General features: G+C 40.5%; 1 protein-coding gene across 4 annotated transcripts in view; it reads left to right on the forward strand.

Annotated features, from left to right (window-relative positions):
* The first annotated feature begins 1,534 nt into the window (after positions 1 to 1,534).
* MAP3K7 (mitogen-activated protein kinase kinase kinase 7) overlaps positions 1,535 to 21,397 on the forward strand; it is a 38,971-nt gene continuing 19,108 nt past the window's right edge. The window contains exons 1-12 of one of the 4 annotated variants that reach the window (XM_077926153.1): positions 1,535 to 2,290; positions 4,263 to 4,373; positions 6,775 to 6,840; positions 7,613 to 7,658; positions 8,463 to 8,601; positions 9,959 to 10,083; positions 12,037 to 12,165; positions 13,220 to 13,350; positions 14,953 to 15,034; positions 16,232 to 16,383; positions 16,820 to 16,979; positions 20,532 to 20,612. In XM_077926153.1, the coding sequence (XP_077782279.1) occupies positions 2,201 to 2,290; positions 4,263 to 4,373; positions 6,775 to 6,840; positions 7,613 to 7,658; positions 8,463 to 8,601; positions 9,959 to 10,083; positions 12,037 to 12,165; positions 13,220 to 13,350; positions 14,953 to 15,034; positions 16,232 to 16,383; positions 16,820 to 16,979; positions 20,532 to 20,612 (1,312 nt within the window). In that variant the 5' untranslated portion in view covers positions 1,535 to 2,200. The remainder of the gene's footprint in view (positions 2,291 to 4,262; positions 4,374 to 6,774; positions 6,841 to 7,612; positions 7,659 to 8,462; positions 8,602 to 9,958; positions 10,084 to 12,036; positions 12,166 to 13,219; positions 13,351 to 14,952; positions 15,035 to 16,231; positions 16,384 to 16,819; positions 16,980 to 20,531; positions 20,613 to 21,397) is intronic. The other 3 variants (XM_028722987.2, XM_028722989.2, XM_028722988.2) reach the window with 3 other exon arrangements.

Raw genomic sequence — 21,397 nt, forward strand, 5'->3', positions numbered from 1 at the left:
AGGGGATTGCTCATTTTCCCTTTGGTCATACAGTCATAATACTTCTTAGGATTCCTTTGTATTAAAATGATATATTGACTACTTTTTATGCTCTTTACAGATAAATGTGTTCAGGGGTGGGTGTGTTTCTTTGCATACATATATGTGTATGTACGCAAACATGTATCAGGGTGGGGGGGGGTGAGGTGACAAACTGGATCTTTGACCCGACTGACAGAAAGCCTAATTTCGGTACTGGTTTAGGACTCCCATATTATCAGGACTTCATTGCTGCCATGACAACCATGGGGCTGCCCCAACATGTCATTGGCCCAATGCATGTGGCAGGCCACACTCTGGACCTTACCTGGGCAGAAAGAGGGTGATCCTCAGTCCCTTTTCATGGTCAGATGCTCAGTGAGGTGTGCCCATTTGTGCCCATTGACTTTTTCCAATATAAGCGCACTACAATGCTCTTTGGCAACGCTCTTACCTAGTGTGTTGGTGCATTGGTAGCAGAAAAGCATCCCGTCTAAAATCTCTGCCTGTCCTGCTGCTGCTCAGAGGCGTACAAGAGAGCAGTACAGTGGTACCTCAGGTTACATACGCTTCAGGTTACAGACTCCGCTAACCCAGAAATATTACCTCGGGTTAAGAACTTTGCTTCAGGATGAGAACAGAAATCACATGGTGCAGCAGCAGCAGGAGGCCCCATTAGCTAAAGTGGTGCTTCAGGTTAAGAACAGTTTCAGGTTAAGAACAGACCTCCAGAACGAATTAAATTCTTAATCCGAGGTACCACTGTACCTTCTCCTAAGGCAGGGGTCAGCAACCCGCGGCTCCGGAGCCGCATGTGGCTCTTTTACACCTTTGCCGCGGCTCCGGGGTGGATACTAGCGAGGGGAGGAGGCGCATTGTGCGCCCCGACACTCCCCACTGTGGCGGGCGCTGTACTGGCTGTGACGTCGCATGGGGGCGGTGCGTGCGTTAGTCACGCACCGTCCCGACGTCACCTTCCTGCCTGCCGGCCCGCTACATTGTAAGGGGCATGTACGCTGGTCACTGCATTGAAACGGGGGCATGTACGATGGTCACTGTTTTGAAGGGGAGTGAAGCACACACACACACACAAAGGTAACCTGTTGATTGAACGTTTATTTCTATGAGGAGGAGTAATTCTGAGGGGTCAAACAAAGAAATAATAAAAAAAAGTGACAAAAAAGTTATTTTTATAATGACGAGTTTTGCGGCTCCCAGTTTTTTTTTTTCTTCAGAAATGGGTCCAAGTGGCTCTTTTTGTCTTAAAGGTTGCAGACCTCTGTCCTAAGGGAGACATGCGCTTCCATGTTTCGCTTTCGTACTCCCCGCTCTCTCTCGCACCAGGCAGCTGAAAGCCGAGGCGGGCCACTCCACCCGCTGGCCGGCTCCCGGAGGGAGAAAAGCCCTTGCCCGGCCCCGCGCGCGGCTACGGGGAAAGCGATGCGAAATGACGGCCGCGGGTTCCTCCGGCGGCCTCTGGGAGGCGGCAAAGCAAGAAGGAAGGCGGAGCAGCTCCGGGAAGAGTGAGGCGGCGAACGAGCGAAAGGAAAGAGGAGGAGCAGCTAAGTGGTGCCGCCGCCGCCGCTTCTCCTGCCAGGCCGTGGCCCTGGCCGGGCCTCCTCAGTAGCCGGAAAGGGAGAGGCGGCGCGCCGTGCGGGGAAAGTCCCTTCCGCGAAGCGGCTCCGATGTCGGGGGAGGCGGGTGCTGGGCTCTGAGCGGCGGCTGCGGCGGCTCCTCGTCCTCCTCATTCAACCTCCTCCTCTTCTGCGAGGGGGGGGGGGGCGCAGCCGCCGACGCGACTCCCAGGCTCCGACCGAGGAGAGGCCGCGGCCTGCAAGAGCGGAGCAAGGAGGGAAGCCGGGGGTGGTGGTGGAGGCGGAGGTTGCGTGCCTGCGAGGGCGCAGGATGCCGAGCCGGGCCCCCTCGGCCTGGGCTTCCCGGTGGCTCCAATAAAGCCCCGGCGGAAGAGCCTCGTATGAGGCCTCTCCGCGGCCCAGGAGGCGCCTCCGTCGGGCCCTCCGTCCCCCGCTGAGTGCTGTGAGGTGGGCTGGGGGTCCCGGGGAAACAGCCCCGCGAGAGGTCCCCGCCTCGCCTGGGCGGCCTGCGCTCTCCTCCTCTCCCTCCAGACGCGCAGCCCCACACACCCCATATACACGCACACTCACCCGCTGGAAGTGGAGGGATGTCTTCTGCCAACTCCGCGGACATGATTGAAACCCCCCCGGTGCTCAACTTCGAAGAAATTGACTACAAAGAGATCGAGGTGGAAGAGGTGAGTCCCCACAGGTGGAGAGGGCGCCGGGAGGGACACTTGGTAACTCAGCTCGGCAGTAAGCCCCACATAACTCCAAATACACTCCCCCCCCACCTCCTTGGAGATCTATAGATGCATATATAGGATGGCAGGCTCGGTTGCACGAAGTCAACATTGCCTGCATTGCCCCCGTGCACACACTTGAGGCTGTAATCCTGTGCCTAAAAATTACTTGAGAGTAAGCCCCGTGGAGTACAAATTTATATGAGGGGTCTGGGCTCGAGGCTTTCCTGAAACTGCGCCTTCTCTCTTCTGCCCCCCCCCCCCCAAAAAACACACACACACTATTTGTTTACAGGCTAATTGTACACATGACCCATTGGTGAGATAAAGACAATATATGACAGTCAGGGTTGTGTGTAGTATTTAAAGGGCTGCCCTTAGACCAGTAGCTTGGGGTTCAAATCTCTACCTGACTGTGAAGCTCAGTGAATGATCTTGAGCTGATCCCCATCTCTGAGCATAACTCACAGGCGTGTTGTGAGGATGAAATGGGGGGCGACCTTGAATTCCTTAGAAGGTTTGAAAATATAATAATACTAATATTCCAGTGGTACTTTATCAAGCATGAAAGCTGAGCTATGGCTTGAGTAACTAGTTCTGAGTTCAAATCTCATCTCAAGATTTGAGTCGCAATAAGATTTAAAGGTCACCACCCCCAATACACACACCTGTTTAGGGAACCCCAACACACATGATTTTAAAATAAAAGATAAGACTGAGGGACTTTTAGTGAGTGGTTCCCTAGACTGGATGGATGGGAGGTTGCCTGCTCTTGATGGGGGTACATGCCCTCTGAAGGACCAGGTACGCAGCTTGTGGGTATTTCTGGATCCTTTGCTGTTGCTTGAGGCTCAGATGGCCTCAGTGGTACAAGGTACCTTCCATAAGCTTCAACTTGTGGCCCAGCTGCACCCCTATCTGGACAGAGATAGCCTAAATTCTGTAGTCTATGCTCTGGTAACCTCTAGATTAGATTACTGCAATGTGTTATATGTGGAGCTGCCTCAGAAATTAACATATAAAACAGCCAATATAAAATAAGTCTCACTAAACACAGCATTAAAGCTGTGTTAAATCAACAGTATCGCCAATGAAACCACGTAAAAGCCACTTGGAACAGATTGATCTTCAAAGCCTTTTTAGATCAACAAGACCCGTCAGTGGTGGGATCACTTTAAAACTGTTAGCTACTGAATATAGGTTTGGTATCTTAAGCTGGAAGAGTCATCATAAAGTCAAAATCTTTTTTGCAAGTTTACTTGCAAGTAGTCCCTGTTGATTTTTGTGGGACTAACCTTTTCCATCTGGGCTATCACATCTCCTGGATGAATTACAAACTTTCATATGCATTCAGCTTCATAAATACTAGGTAGCCAGAAGTGACATATTTTCTCAGCTCAGGGAGATCTTGCATTCAAATAAAATAATGGTGTGTCAATGATGGGAAGTGTGTAAGGAAGGATAAGATCCCCAAGGTTCATTTCTTAAAAATAAAAAAAAAATCTGCACACTCCTGGAGACTCAGGATAATCAGTCAATGCCTGGATAGAAAGGTTTTTAGGATAGAAAGAAGTTAGGGCATATGCAGAGATGGAAATTATTTTGGACAGATCTGCACAGCAGTATCTCAAATCTGAACATGACCCACCATCCAGGTATGGTGGTTTGCAGGAGCTTGTTTAAACCTCTTGGTTTTGTTGCCTGCCTGAGACTGCAAAAACAGGAAGTTGCCAAGCATCTGGCAGACTGCGATTAATGTATTTTGGGTTTGAGGTATCTTGGCAAGCCATGAGTTGTGCAGGTCTTTTGCACAACATAAATGTTTTACCATGTCATTCTATAGTAGGAAGAAAGAAAATAATATGAGCTATGCAGATGGTTTGTTTGAAATATGTAACTGAAAGTTTCCAATTGCCTTTTTATATAGGTTGTTGGAAGAGGAGCCTTTGGAGTAGTTTGCAAAGCAAAATGGCGAGCAAAAGATGTGGCCATTAAACAAATAGAAAGTGAATCGGAACGAAAAGCTTTCATAGTAGAGGTATATTTTTTCCTTTTAAAATTCTTTTAACATAATCTGATTAACAGGTAGCCTATTGTTTTCAAAACAATTTTATTTAAGCTGTGTTGGAAGAGAAATAGGACTTTGTGAGAACTGTACTGTTTCAGTCAGTAAAACAGCAACTCTAATTGTACTTTACAATATTGTGAATTTGTATGGGTGCTCATAATTTTATTGCTGTGCCGTAAAATGTTCCTTTAAGATTTATTGTGAGTTGTGTTTTGAAAACTTTCTACACCCCTGGGGGTGTATTCAGGACTCCGTTGGGATGAGGGACAAACTAGAAAGTTGACTCCAATAACCCTCTGAATCATAGTCCCACCACCTGTATTTGGGAATATTGCAAACTCAATTAGCTGATTAAAGACTGAATTCTTCCTTGTCTGTAGGGATATTATGTCAACTACATTTGCTTAGAATAAAACAACTCTGCAAACTACTAAAGCTGAGTTATTGGTGTCCTGCTTCTCCAGTCACGCTGGCCCATTTAAAATACTACTTTCCCTCTATGTTCTCCCTACAAGCAATAATGAGGGAAATGGGACTGTGCATTCCTACTCTGCCTTCTGGTAACTCTTGTCACACTAGATGTGGGTGTCACATTTTGTAGGGTGTGTCAGAAGGGTGGAGAGGGAAGGTGTGTTTTCTACCACACATAGAAAAGAGATCAGGAAGTGAGTGTAATTTAAACCAGATCACTCAAAGTGACAAACTACTTGAATATGTACACTTATTTATCAGATGCTCAACACTTAATATTTCAGGGGGTTGGGGGTTGAGAGAGAGAGAGAGAGAGGTATGGCACTTCTGTTGGTTGTATGCTCTAGTACAATGGTCCATTGCTAGTACACTATTTAAACATGCAGAAATACAGAGCCAGTGTGGTGTAGTGGTTAAGAGCGGTAGACTCGTAATCTGGGGAACCGGGTTCGCGTCTCCGCTCCTCCACATGCAGCTGCTGGGTGACCTTGGGCCAGTCACACTTCTTTGAAGTCTCTCAGCCCCACTCACCTCACAGAGTGTTTGTTGTGGGAGAGGAAGGGAAAGGAGATTGTTAGCCACTTTGAGACTCCTTCGGGTAGTAATAAAACGGGATATCAAATCCAAACTCTTATTATTATTATTAAGCATCGTGTGCCCACAATAGGCCTGACTCACACAAATAGGCAAATAACTGGCTGTAATTTTTATTAGCCATGCTTGTAGTTGGTTTTGCATATGAGGGCAGAAACATCGACCTTAACTTGTCCAGTCCAGCTGCTGAAAGGGAGCTTCTACTATATCCAAGTCCAACTGCTTGGATAAACCTGAGAGACAGAACCATGGTTCAAAGGCCTGGTACAAATTTCCATGCCTTTTCTCTGGAGTGGGATGCAACTACATTTCTCTTTCTGGACTGAATTGGAGTGCTCAGGTGATTCCCCCACAGGATCCTGTGGAGTGTCCAAGCCTTGCTTCTGTTGAGTAAAGTGTCGATTAGGATTGCCAGTTACTACTACCATTATCTGCCATGTAACATCTCTGTACATTTTCTACCTATAGCTAAAGACTATTGTTCTCCTCAAAGGATGCATATTGATGTAAAATTAGTCCAGGGACTCAGCTGCAAATAAAACATTTTGAATGTGCTGTAAAGTGCAATATACAATTTTGACACTAGATGGTGACTGTGAGCTATAGCAAATTCAATGCTTTTTTCAAAACAATTAAAAAAACACATTTTACAACGTTTTTAACACATGTGTAGATTAGGCAGCCATTATTTGTGGTCTCCACCTATCCCTCCCCTATTGTATGTGCTGTGGACTTTGGACAGGGGTGGGGTCACCCTTTCACTTTTCATTCTTAATGGCAATCAGAAGCCATGAATTCCCCCTCCAGATTTTTCTGTGGTGAGAGGACTTGGGGGATAGGGGTCTCACATCATACTGTGATTCGGACAGTGATCACCCAGAGTTGAATGCTTGCAAAGGCTAACCTGCTAGATGTGTTTCTAGAATCTGATTTTATGTTCAGATGCTGTTCTATACAGGCAATACTACAATACTACTCTGTCACTGGCAGAGTAGTGGCAACCAAGGGCCACCACAGATAACACAAACTTTATCCAAAGGGTAGTCATAGCAGTCCTTCTCGCTGAAAAGTTGCACAGGGAGAGGGTAACTGGTAGTAAATTTTTTAAAAATTTCAGTGTTAGGTGAGGTCTCTGCTTTGCGCTAACTAAACCACAGTTCATTCTCCAGGTCTGTGCAAAATACCATACAGCATCAAACCAGTTTTAGCATTCAGCTGTGAATCCTACATGAGCAAAGATTAGAAAAGATCACTTTTTAAAATTAAGGACGTAGCCTTTAAATGCATTATTTCTCTTAAATTCCAGCTTCGACAGTTGTCACGTGTGAACCATCCTAATATTGTCAAGTTATATGGAGCTTGTTTGAACCCAGTAAGTTGCACTTTTTCTGTTTTTGAGATCACAATACAATATTTTTGTAGGACTAAATATTTTATGATGATTAAAAGTTTTGCTTGCATTAAGTAAGAATACGAGAGCAAATAGTTCCTTAGTTGGCTTACTTGCACATACTGCACTGACTTTTCCCATTTTTATTATGAAAACGTGTGTATAAATTGGATATGCTTTTGCTATTTGTTTAGCAATAAACCTGGAATAATCAGGTTTCCCAGGTTATGTTTCATGGGTTCACTTGGCCCAACATTTTCTTTTGCCCCCCTTCCAATTCACATGAATAATTTCTAAAATTCTAAAATTTTAGAACTGTGCACCAGTTAATTTATTTTCATTTGTTCTTCCCCCCCCCTTCATTACCAATGTTCACAAGTGATAATTAACTGAAATACAACATAGAAGTGCATCAAGATTTGTGTGTGTGCTATGTTTCATGAATATGCACAAACCCATGTGTGCATCAGTAAAGTAGGGCTGAGTGGATATCGTGTAAGAACAGAAGGAAATCAAAGTTGTAGCAAACTATGTGTATGAAGCTATCTGCAAAGATCAGAAATCGAAAAAAGATCATGAAATTATCCTAAGTCACTTTTGCCGCTGCACAAACAAGATCAGGCAATTTGGAACTCACAAATCCACACAGGAGTTTAGATGCAGAACTTTTCAAAAACATTCCTATTTTAAAGATTTTCTTCTACATAAAAATCAAAAGTGTCTTCTAACTTAACACTTTGATTTTTCCACAAAGGTTTGTCTTGTTATGGAATATGCTGAAGGAGGTTCTCTGTATAATGGTGAGTCTCTCTCTTGAGTTGCATTATCCAAAACACTTAACGAAAATGCAAGGTTGCATTTAGAAATTTGTACTATAAATCCAAAGCTGTAGAAGTGACAATTTCTTTCTAGTGTTGTTTGATTTTTATAATGTGAATTCATGTGTTCTTGTTTTGTCTACTTAAAAAAAATAAATCAGAACTCGCTATTAAGTATTCTACTCAACTACCATTAATCAACTCCATTGGTATTGGGGCTAAAGTTGTGAAGATATTTCATATAACCAAATTGGCTAAGCAAGAAGGTGGGTTCATCAGCAAGGTATGCTGTGGTGGTGCAATTGCTTTTCTATGAGTATACAATTACTGAACCCACATCTTTTAAGTCACCACAAAGCCACTGAAAGCATATTCACTTGTGGTATTATAAACCATAGAGACTGAATTGTATTCATAGTGAAGCATCCCTTATATTGCATTACCTAGAGCTGCCATATTTCAAAAAGTGAAAATCCAGACACAATAGTTTTTGAGCTACCCTCACATTACCACAAATGCCATTCAGGACAAATGACTTTGAGCACACATTCTTAGTCTGCCAGTTTGGCCCTGTGTTTTGTTCTAGAAATAGAGTTACTGCAATACCCAAGATGTTTGTAACTTATTCTTCACATAAGTGGTGCAGTTCACAAATTAAATTGGCTACCTTTTTGTGTCCAATGCTGCTAGAAACTCAGTGACTCAGACCTGTGATTTTGTATTCTTGTTTTGTATCAACTGTAATGTGCAATTAAGTTCTTTTTAGTTTGTAACTTTGTTTTTCAGTCCTACATGGTGCTGAACCTCTGCCTTACTACACTGCTGCACATGCAATGAGTTGGTGTTTACAGTGTTCCCAGGGAGTGGCATACCTTCATAGCATGAAACCGAAGGCTCTAATTCACAGGGACCTAAAACCACCAAAGTAGGTCTTTGGGCACTGTTTAAGCTTCTTAACATTCAAAATAAATCTTGTAGTCTTCTTCCCACCCCCACCCATCTCAGAGGATAAATGGCTTACAGCACATCTGAAAGCAGATACTATGCTCATATTATGGGAATAGGGTATTCAGCACAAGTGCTCATTGTGCGACATGCAAAGCATGTGTTTGTATAACATCAGATACCCAGTTCTACGAAACTGTTCTTTAAAATTAACATTAAAAACAATGTTTAAAAAATCTATTGAAAGTTATGGAAGAACTCCCCATTATAGCGCTCCATTCTTTATTCTGATAATAATAATAATAATAATAATAATAATAATAATAATAATAAAAAAAAATAATTATTTTATTTATATCCCGCCCTCCCCAGCCAAAGCTGGGCTCAGGGCGGCTAACAACAATAAAATAATACAACATTCTAAAATCATTTCATTAAAATAAATTCAACTCAAATTGATGGCAACCATTAGGCTAAAATTCTGTGAAGATTGCCAAAGGAGGGAGTCGGGCTGTGCCCTGACCAAAGGCCTGGTGGAGCAGCTCTGTCTCCCAGGCCCTGCGGAAAGATGTCAAGTCCCGCAGGGCCCTAGTCTCTTGTGACAGAGCGTTCCACCAGATTGGAGCCACAGCCGAAAATCTGTGATTGATAATAGTTTGGAACAACATGATAATCCTCTAATAAAACTCTCCTTCTGGCAAGTTTGCATCGTTCTCCCCAAAGGAGCATGGAATTTCAGAGTGCAATCTTGAAATGTCTGGCTTACAGGGAAATACAAATCCAGCACCCTCCTGGGCTTGCCTTAGGGCAGTAGTAAGCACAGACGAATGCTCTATTCCCAGCCTGTATTTTTTTAAAAAAAAAACAAAAAACCACAACTCTATATTTTTCATTTTCTCTCCCACTGAAAACAATGGAAAGAAAAGGGAAGAAACAATTTTAGACCCTCTCAGAAGTGTGTCAATCTCCATCCAGTTTGGGGCTCTGGAGGGAGGGGTTAGAGGACCAGAAGACTGGATTTTTCAGATCTTAGCTACTTTTCAGCAACCTTTTGCTTTTTTGGCCCTGCTGTGTCAGAGCTCCATAAGTGATTTTGCTAGGACATCAGAGGGGTCAGCATCACCTAAGAGGGGGCAGTGGGCAACATAAGAGTTCCCTCTTCATCAGAGAAGATCTTATCCTATGGCTCCTGTAACACCTTCCCAGCAGCCATAGAATCTCACCCTTAGTGTAGTAACATTTTTTAAGTTTCCATCCCGCCCTTCTTCCCAAAAGAGCTCAGGGCAGCAACTATTATTTAGTCACAAGATTCCTAAACTATTCTATTTGTTTGACAGCTTGCTCTTGGTGGCAGGGGGGACAGTTTTGAAAATCTGTGATTTTGGTACAGCCTGTGATATTCAGACACACATGACCAACAATAAGGGAAGTGCTGCTTGGATGGCACCAGAAGTTTTTGAAGGTAAGAAAGTAATTTGATGCCTAATATGCATTTTTGTGTGTTCTACAAGCTTTATTGTTCATTGGTTTTTATATTGATTTTTATTTATCAAGGGCATATGTAATTTTTCTCTCTCTGTATTCCTGTTGAATATTGTAATAGGTAATGGGTTGGGGAGGTTAAAAACAATATATTTAACAAAAGTTAGATATTTCATACCTTGAGTTTATTTTAACAATAAGCAATAAACTTCCAAATCGTTAAAATATTAGTAGCTATATATGTAGACCCACCATAAATTATATATCTTGAAGGAAATTACCTGTTGACAAAGTAATTTGTGCTGTTATGAATCACTTTGTGCATATTTACATTGAAAAGTGGCCTATAAACTTAAATATTAAATAAATAAATAAATAAACTTGCTTCCATATTAATATATACCTGCATTTAATCTAGGAGGAATTCGATTCAAATATTGCCATTTATAAAATCTGCTCAGTGCTATCACTTGTGTGGCACTGAAATAGATATGTATATGAGATTATGCCTGCAGGATAGGGGCATTGGTGTAGCCTTGTCACATGCAATACCATCCTGGTGTGGACCCAACACTCAGAAGCCACCTAAGAGTTTCCTTGCTCCTGTTCTCAATCTGAATATGTAATAAGCCATTCAAGGATGCACTCTCTTGGTTCCATTGAACTGTCACTCAAGGGATGCTTTGTAACATGCTTAGAATGATTTCTTTTTAAATTTCTAACAAAACTACTTGCAAAGAAGTTTTCCTTTCTTTTTTGAAAACTCATCAACTGTTGTACTAAGAGAATTTAAGGGACTCCCAGTTAAATATTTCCCCTAGATATTTGGCATTGATCAAATTAATTAGAGGGGGTGGGTGGGAGAACCTTTCCTGTGCTTTGTATGTCAAATTTGACAGTTGGGTAGTCCTGCGTGTCAATAACTTGCCCCTCACCCAAACCCGGAACCCTGTCTTTGGTGATTCAAAATATTCAGGGTATAAAACCAACCCTGCAAGGTATTACACTATCATTACTTCTTAAGTGCAACCAGCCTGGGCCAAGAGGCTCCCAGACCTTACTGGAAACTTCCCTAAGATTCCAAAGAAGCAACAGATGAAACAGGACTGTCTGTTCCCTGAGCCTCAGATTAACCACCTTATTCAGTAATCGGTAACCAAGAGATTAGCAACTAGAATTAGTACCAAGGCATTACCCAAAATAGACAGATAGCAACATAAGCGAGGTAGATTTATTAAAAAGAAAAGACTGGAAGTACAATAAAAATAGCAGCATATGACAGAACCAAAAGAGCCATAAAAGTTACAGATCAAAAACCCAATTGACAAACACCTCTGGGAATTACAAATCAGACTAAATAAGAAAGCTAACTTCCTAACTCTATCAGTTCCATAAAGCACTGACCCCCATTCTCAACTAGCAGGCCTCACTGCTGATCTTGAAGCACAGTAGCATAAGATAACATAGTGCTTCAACCTGATGATCTCACTCCATTACTGAAAAGTAACTTCTTCGCACAGACCAGAGGCCTAAGCAAAAGAATCATTTTCTTGACACCTTCCACCGAACATCACAATGATGTTAAGTGATAATTGTCAGTACTTCAAAACACCATGCCCTACAGGGCGCTTTGAAGCAACCACCCATCAGCCGAGTGCATTCCTACTTTCTGCAGAGATTAGCTGTTTGATGGCACACCCCACGATTAACTTGATCCACAGACTTGAACACAGCTGATAGTAACTTCAAGCCTGCTTTTTGCATTGGTTGGTCATGGGGAACTTCTTCTTTACCTGTGTTGTAGCATCTCATACAGAGTTGAATGCATGGAACACCTTGAGTTTTGTCACTAACATTCAGAGAATATATTGTTTGAGAAGGGACACATTTTGTTTTTAAAAGGATATAAATTATATGAATAACCTTTTTTCAGGTAGCAATTACAGTGAAAAATGTGATGTATTCAGTTGGGGTATTATTCTTTGGGAAGTGATTACCCGTAGAAAACCTTTTGATGAGATTGGTGGTCCTGCATTTCGAATCATGTGGGCAGTTCACAATGGTAAGTTCAGACTTAATTGGTAACTAACAAGTAGCATTTCTGAATTTTTGTGTTTGTGTGTGTGTATGCATTTGCCACAAGTTTTCAGTAAAGTGCATTACTCTGGTGCCTAATTCACTGGTGCAAGATTGGGGCAAAAGTAGACCAGCCAGGGGCAAATCCACTTGTTTAAACTCTTATCTGCTCTAGTCGCATAGAAGGCAGGGGGTTATTTTAAATAGTAAAATGGTCATTAAGTGATTGATTGATTGATTGATTGGATGGATTAATCAGTCAATCATTTTATTTGTATGCATCCTCTCCAAAGTTAAAACCATGCTCAGGGAAATTTACAACTTTAAAAAAATTGCATAACTACAAACATCAAAAAGTACAGAGCCAAATTAAACATTTTCCACTTAATTCATTGTATCTTAATTTTGGATGTTGTGATTTAACATGAACAACAGCAATAAGCCCTCCGCCACCAAACCCCCTAAACAACACCCCAGCCCAAGATTCTGTTAAGCAGCCTCAGCTTTTGTAACTGGAGTCAGTCAGGGCCCTGCCCTCCCAGGCCAGGTGGGAAAAGGTCTTCTAGCACTCAGTTTAGGTCCCAATTTACCTTCTTGCAACAAATTGCTGCCTTCTGTGCTGTCTTGGCAGAGGCCAGGTTGGGAGTAAAAAAGGCTTTGGGGACTGAATGGGAAGCCTCTGACAGCTGCATTTGGCCTACTGGCAAGAAGATCCCCATCCTCAGTTGAGAGGATATACAGTATTTGCTTCAAGTAAAATGCTTTTCTCATTCAGAACCCAAGTACTTCATAAATTGGCATACCTTTTCGGTAAGCAATTTAGTGAAGTGGTAAAATAATCCCTATATCTACTCATGTGAAATCTTTCAAGTTGCAATGTTGCAAGGATAGCAGATGGAAAGCCGCAAGATTATTTTGTTGAAAAAGCAATAGTATTGTTAACTTTCTGAAATCGTCAAGGATGGTTAGTTTTGTGTAGAATTCTTACAACTTCATTGTACAATTTTATAATGTGGTTTTTTTTAATGGTCTCCCTGTAGGTACTAGGCCACCACTGATAAAAAATTTACCCAAGCCTATTGAGAGCTTAATGACTCGCTGTTGGTCAAAAGATCCCTCACAACGACCCTCAATGGAAGAAATTGTCAAAATAATGACACATTTGATGCAGGTACATTTTTCTTACATATGGCATAATGTACTAAAAGGACTGGCTTATATAAGGCATGGAAAGTAGATGGTTTGGAAGCAGTGGGGGAAAGAGAAGTATGGAAAAGTCACTACCATTGTAGAAGAGAATGATAATGGAAGACCCCCAGAAGTTATATGCTCACTTTGTTGCAACAGAACATCCAGTCCCTAAAAATTTGCTGGCTTGGGATAATGTTCTGCATATTTTAAAACTTTATTTTATATATATATATTTTGTTTATTTTGTTTAAATAAGTAGTACAGAAAAAGCTAACAACAGCAAAAAAAGAAAAAGAAAATTAGATTGAATACAATCCAAAAATATTGAAAGCAAATATTACATACTTACCATATAATACTCCCCCCCCCCAGCTTCCCTTCGCCACAATTCGACTTCTTTGAATATCTGTTTCCACCTTTATCTTTGCATTCTCCAAATGTATCATTCTTTGTATTTCTTTTATCTCTTCTTTTTTCCAAATCATAGATATACTTTACATTTTTATTCTAGGCATATTAGCACATATTTCTTAGAACAATATTTTAACATACAATCTTCGAAACATTTCCATTCCTTCTTTAATTTTTTATTTGACTGATATCTTATGATTGAGGTATTTTTTACTCTATTTGAGACTTTTTCTTACTGCTTCCCTACCCACAGAAATACATTGTAAAATATTCCATTCAGGCCCAGTTTGCACTTCATGCTAAATTACTGTTTAGCACTTTCAGAACAAGTCTCACTATCAGGTACTCCTCCTCACCTTTCCACTCTGTCATAGCTGCAAGGAGGAGATCAGAAGCATCGAATTTTAAACACCCCCACTTCATTGTTATGCCCAAACTATAGTTTATTAAAATTATGGTTTGAGCCTTACTTTTGAATATAAATCATGTTTAAACTAACCACAGTTCCTGCAAGTTTGGTCATAGCAAGGAACTCTGGTTTGTTTAAAAGCAGATACTGAAGATCCTCATGTCAGGTGAAAAGAGAAAAGTGGGGAGCTTTGAAGTCTGAGATTTTCCAGGACAGATTCCCATAGCATTTCACCTAGGAATCCTCTTTCGACTACCTGCAACAGTTTCAGCCTTACAACCTAATTACAGCAATCTTATTATAACTGGAGTCAACTTTGCAAAATGAATACTGCCTTTCATTACTGAACATCAGGCTTGTCTAGTGAGTAATGTTTCAGTATATTTTGACTGATGCTATTAAACAAATGTTGCCATTTATTTAATATCACAGTAGAAAGACTGCATACATCTTTTAAAAATAATGTTAGCTGAGTGTTGTCTTTTGCCTGATAGCAGCATACATATGAATCATGCTACATCTCTCCTTGTACTTATGTCTGTTTGACATTTTTATGTTGTCATGACTTTTTAGTTAAAGAATAAACTGGCTTTATACCAAACATCGAACCACACATTTTGAGAATCAAGTTGAAGATCTTAGGGAGTTTACTAAAATAATATATACAGTATTGATTTTTCCTGTTTCATGTTCTGTCCAGTGAGCCAGGAGACAAAATGAATTTGTCGATCATTGAGCTTTTCCTCCTTTACGTCTTTGCAGTACTTTCCAGGAGCAGAGGAACCCCTACAATACCCTTGTCAGTATTCTGATGAAGGCCAAAGCAACTCTGCCACTAGCACAGGTAAGTAGATTAAATGCATAAGTAGTTGATTATTAATTAAGACTATATAGAATTAAAAACATGCACAATGTCCTACTGCTCATTGTGTCAGCAGATGAATAGTATAGGCATAGCCCAGAACCACTGCACTAGTATGAGTTCCCAATTTACAGTTTCTATTCTAATGCTAACACAGCAAAAAATGTCATATTGGCGCAGCAGTATTTGGTATAACTCTAGAAACAAGCAACCTTTTTTCTTTTGTAGCATTGTACTAAGCTGTCATGGTAAGACTCACCTACATACTGTTTCAGATGTTTTTTTCAGGCACCATGAAACAACCATTGTGTTTAATATTTTCTTAATATGGGCTGTAACCCGCAGACAGCATAGGAACAGGAAGCTCTCTTATACTGAGTCAGTTCCTTGCTCAGTGTTTTCTTGATTGTCAGAAAGCAGAATTCCAGACAGTAGTCTTTCCCAACCCTGCCTGGAAGGACCACAGAGCCTCTGCTCTGCCACTGAGATACAACCCTTCCCCACAGAGAGTTAGTTCTGCTTCTTATGCCTTAAATATCTGAAGCATACATGTTTATGCCTCAAATGCCTTACATACAGTAAGTCTGTAGATAAACAGTGCTGCAGAGTATAAGATATTCTTTCTTGTAGTTGATTGACAGTACGATGATTTCAACAGACTAAGGAATCCTTTTCACACAAAGTTACTGTGAAATGCCTTAACTCATATGTGGAGAAATTACCTGGAAGCTAGCTTTATGTTCAGATTTAGTGCTATCCATCTCATATGCTCACAGAAAGAAATAAACAAGATAACAACTTTGCAGTCCATATTTAAAAGATATGCAGGATCATTCTATTCTGAAACCGGGGTTTAGCTGAAACACCTAAGCCTTCTAAAGAAGGATTTATGTCAGCAGAACTGGTATCCATTAGCAGCACTGCCTGTCATGTTTCCAGACAAAATGCCTTTAGTACTAGTGATTTGTTGTGTTGGGAGGATGAATTTGATTTTCACATACTGGGATAAATCTGTAACTCTAACAGATATGTTAAGGCTGTAGTTATTCAGTCTAGTTGGGGGTTTTTTAAAAATAATAATCTAAAAATAAGAAATAGAATACAACCAATATTTAAAACTGTAGCTTTGTAGTCATGAGTGACTTCTCAAGTAAAGTAACATACTTCTAAAATGTATAGGTTCCTTCATGGATATGACTTCCACAAATACTAGTAACAAGAGTGATGCCAACATGGAACCAAATGACTTTCCAGGAACTGCTACCAATGACACTATTAAACGCTTGGAGTCAAAACTGGCCCAGCAGATGAAAAATTCAGCAAAGCAGTCGGTAAGAACATAGAAATAATAGTCATTAAGGAAACTTTAAATCGAAATAATGAGATCTCCCTAACCATTACTGCTTGAAAAATACATATTAAATTATTTTAAAACTCTGACAATAAGTACATATTCAGAGTTTGTGACAAAAAAATACACAAGATTTAAAGACATTTATCAAATCTAACTGCTACTAGTTTTGTTATGGAGATCCAGGTTTGCAGAGAGAATAAAAAATAAGTTCCATGCCTTAAACATATGTTTATAACTTAACAGAAGCATAAACCTACTGCCTACTCTTCTTCTGAGAGTGGTTATTATGGGCTTGCCTATCATCTTAAGAACTAAATGAAAATGGTGGCTGCAGATGTAGTATTCATGCAAACTTTATTTGTTCACCCATTTCTGCAATTAGTTTTTGAATCATTGTCTTTCGTTTTCTGCAGGGAGAGCCTGGCCGTTTGAGCTTACCTCCATCTCGCGGTAGCAGTGTCGAGAGCTTGTCAGAAGTTCGTGGGCGACCGCAGTCAACCCTTGTTTCGGGAGAAAGCAAACGAATGAGTGCTGATATGTCTGAAATTGAAGCAAGAATTGCTGCTACCACAGGTAAAAGAATCTTACTAAACAGCTAGGCAAATGGGACTGAGGTCAATAAGTTCTACCAGGGGCTATAGGACCAAAATGAACAGAGAGAGCTGCATTGTAGGAGGAGAAAATCATCCACAATCAGGTGGATGAACCTTGCACCAGTGGAGCTTGCTGGCACAAGATGTATCTCCCTGAGGACTGCAGGAGAGAAGGATCATTTTGCCAGCTGTGCATATTTGTGATGCTGTTTAATTCTACACGCCCACCCCCATCCTTCGCCATTGAAATGGGTTATGCTGGGTGCAGTCTGACTCTCAGTTAAGTGCACTTGGGTTGCAAGAAGATGAGTGAGGTATATATGCAATTATTTTTGCCTTCTCTGGGTATGTCCATGACCATTAAAGTTGGTCACTTTATTTTTCTAAATCTATGCAGTTCCCTTTAGGACTGAATGTTTTCATTTGCCTGGAATTCAAATATTTTCTGCATTTTAAGAACAGCTGGTTTAATTGAAAAACTGGAATTCTCCACATGTAAGAGGAAACTGGTGCAAACTGGAATTCTCCACATGTAAGAGGAAACTGGTGCATACGTAAGGTAGCTATTATTAAATTAAAATACGGTGATCTTTTTTAGAGAATTCTAGTTACTCTTTACTATATCGTAACTAAAAAGTGTTGTGTATGGCCTTTTATAATGAACTCTGAATACAAGTCTGTGATTTAAAGGATGCCTCAGTGGCCAGAATGCACAGAATTCATAAACAGAACAGAAAATTGCATGCCTACTCATCATCCTGAAATGGTTGGAAAGCAGAAGCTGCTGTCTCAGAGCGTGGGAACAAAGGCAAAGTGTGTGTCCAGACTTTGTTTCAGGGCCTTTCTCCCAGCTGCTCCCAATAGATCAGAGTTGCCAGGGGCTTCCAAGTGAACCTTCTCAAGGAGCCCCTCAGATATTTGGTATGATCAAAGCTGAGGCAGAGAGCATGTCTGGAGTATTTGACAGCGTTAATCTTGTGTTGTGCAGAGGGAGGTGCCTAAATGGGGCCAGAGCACCCACTTTTTTCTACCCTGGCTTGAGGTCTGAAAGGATCTAAATAAGGCTTCCATTTCCGTTTTTTAGTAAATTAGTGGAGTACCTAAAATGTACTATGTCGCTAATTATAATACCATAATTTATTCTAAAAGGCAACCACAGCTTAATTGGGATTGACATAACTAAAACGATGTTGTTTAATCTATTTGTATATTAAAGATAGGGGACGCGGGTGGCGCTGTGGGTAAAACCTCAGCGCCTAGGACTTGCCAATCGCATGGTCGGCGGTTCGAATCCCCGCGGCGGGGTGCGCTCCCGTTGCTCGGTCCCAGCGCCTGCCAACCTAGTAGTTCGAAAGCACCCCCGGGTGCAAGTAGATAAATAGGGACCGCTTACTAGCGGGAAGGTAAACGGCGTTCCGTGTGCTGCGCTGGCTCGCCAGATGCAGCTTGTCACGCTGGCCACGTGAGCCGGAAGTGTCTGCAGACAGCACTGCCTCCCGGCCTCTAGAGTGAGATGAGCGCACAACCCTAGAGTCTGGCAAGACTGGCCCGTACGGGCAGGGGTACTTTTACCTTTATATTAAAGATGGGTTTTTTGTACTATGGAAAATTATTGGTATTCTGAACCTCTTAATGTGCCCTTACTAAACAGACATTTTTATTTTCTCAATCATCCTTTCTGTTGCTTACTTCTGGTGAGATATTGGCCGAACAACGATGAAGCAAAGTTTTCAACAGGCAAATGGGATGACTAAATCCCAGCCTTTAAGATCGTAGGTTCTCTTCTGTCAGTAATAATTCAACATTTAATATGTCCTTGTAATGGCTACAGTTGCATTCCTGTACAAAATTAATGAAGAGAAAGTCCCATTGAACATTCATACACATGAATTCAATGAGTAGACATGCGTAGGATTGTGTTTTTAAATTACATTTTGACTACACACTCACTTTATTAGGAGACATAAAACCAATATACACACTGGAACTGATACTGGTTTGTCATTAGTTTTTATACTAAATCAGTTTCCTGACTTCAATGGAGCAGTAGAGAAAACTGAGAGGCAATTCTTTGTTCTTAGATTTTGATCTGGGTATCCTTTTGATTTAAAGAAGGCTAATTTGAAAATGTCAAGTACCCAAATCAATAACATATAATTCCAGGAGAAACTTCAAAATGGAGATCATCTAATTATGTTTATGTAAATGTGGTGGAGCAGAATGCTCCAATTCCATGACTGTCTAAATCAGAAGTTGTGGTGCCTAGAATAAAATAAATGTTTTAAAGATTGATGTGTGGCCTCTATTAGAAAACCAATGAGAGCAACAACTCCTGCTTATATGCTCTTAATACAAGCAATTGGCTAAAGCAACAGAATTTAAATCTTTTAACTACAGGGAATGTTGCCCATGGTCAGATCTGCTATGTTCATCCTATTAGTAGTAGTAGTGGTGGTGGTAGTAGTAGTAGTAGTAGTAGTAGTATATGCTGCCCTATACCTGCAGTTCTACATTCTAGTCCAGAAGTAATCTATATTTGGAGCTGGCAATATTACTGTTATTTATTTATGTTTGTGGCCCACTCTTTTCCATAAGGTCCCAGGGCATGTTACATCTTAGAAATAGAATAGAATACAATACTGTAAAACAAACTTACCCCAACTTAGAAGTACCATACAATACATACATATCAGTGAACCCGATGGTATACAAGGATTGGTGAAGGCACTAAATATTGCTAGATTCTCATCCACCGTATTCATAAGATTTTTATAGAACAGCATTCCCAGACCTGTTATTTGTTAGCTTTTAACTTAACTCGTTGGGCCATTATACCACCACTGTCACCACCCTTCTTTATGTTACTGGTAGCATTAACAGCTGTATTTAATTCCAAAGCTTTCCATTACACATTTCACTTCCAGAAAATACTTATATTCCATCATTTTAATCTTTCATTTGTGTTTAATATTATGGAGGTTGCTGATTCTGACTCTCCTTCAAAATGGCAGTTCCAGTCAGTTTCCAGCTGAAAAGTGGGTGGCAGGGAATAACCTGGCAATTTAGTGCACGTAAATCAAAAAAGCTTTCTTGAAAACGTATAGGCGTCTTCACTAAAATCTTTTGAGAGGAACACTTTTTAGAAAATATTTGGACTGCCACATGTGGCAGACATCTTATTAGTATATTAGTGAAGTGGAGCCGGTGGACAGTTTAGTTTATTTTGTGACCAGACTTTGGTTTTCCCTCTCTCCTTTACCATTCCGCTTTGTTTGTTTGGATTTTGTCTTTCTAACTATAACTAATAAAGTGCTGTGTTACGTTGTTGACCATACTTATATTTGTTGCCCTTAACAAATGCTTTACAGTTTTGAGCATGAATGGAAAGCTGTGCAGACCATTCTGCATGACCTTTTTTGCATGGTCTCCAGTTTAACCAAGTTGAGTAAAAGGTGCAGTTTTAGTCTGAATGATTTGTGTTAAAATTGTAGTCGTTTGCATGTGTATTGTATGTGTGTATGTGTTTTTTCAGCCTTTTCCAAACCTAAACGAGGCCATCGTAAAACTGCTTCATTTGGCAACATTCTGGATGTCCCAGAGATCATCAAACCAGGTATCACATACCGGCAAAGTGGGCCATTGACATGGATGCTGGAATAATGATCAGTTCTTTAAATACTTCTTGCTCCTGTTAATGAATTAACAAGCTGGCACTACATGCTAAAGATGCATGAGAAAAAGAAGGCTTTTGCTCCCATTGCAAATTAACACAATTCTTTGAACTAGTAAAAAATAATAATAATAACAGGTGAATTTGTTCAAATTCTCAGTGTAGAAAGAACTTGATTTTTAAAAAATGAATTATTAATATGACTCTCAGGATAAATTTTCCTGAATTATGTCAACATACCAGTGTTGTCTTTCAAATCCAAATAGTTCTCTTCATAAAAAACCTCTTACTTAGAAAGGTTAATATGTGAAACAAGTCCGCATTTTGAATGATTAAATAACAACTACATTATCAAAATTATATCAGACCAGTTTTGGCTATAGTAATAATTAAATGGTTATTTAAACCCATGCATATGGTTTATGCCAGTGCAACAGATATGGTTAAAATAACAGATTTTAAGAAAGTATGCAATATCTATTAAGACTGACTAAATGTAGCCTGAGATATAAATGCATTTGTTACAACTATATTTTGTTAGTTTTAATTTTTACTAATTACTATTAATACATAAAGGGAATATATGGAAGGCCATGCGGTAAATAAATGACTTAAAATAAATATATATGAATAAAAATGTAGGGCAAGATCCAGTGTTGTGCAAAGAGACTTCTCCTTCCTCTCCTCATCCCGCCTCTTCTCTCTCTCATCCACACCAAATCTGCTCT

The sequence above is a fragment of the Podarcis muralis genome, chromosome 3, assembly GCF_964188315.1.
Source record: "Podarcis muralis chromosome 3, rPodMur119.hap1.1, whole genome shotgun sequence".
Taxonomy (NCBI): Eukaryota; Metazoa; Chordata; class Lepidosauria; order Squamata; family Lacertidae; genus Podarcis; species Podarcis muralis.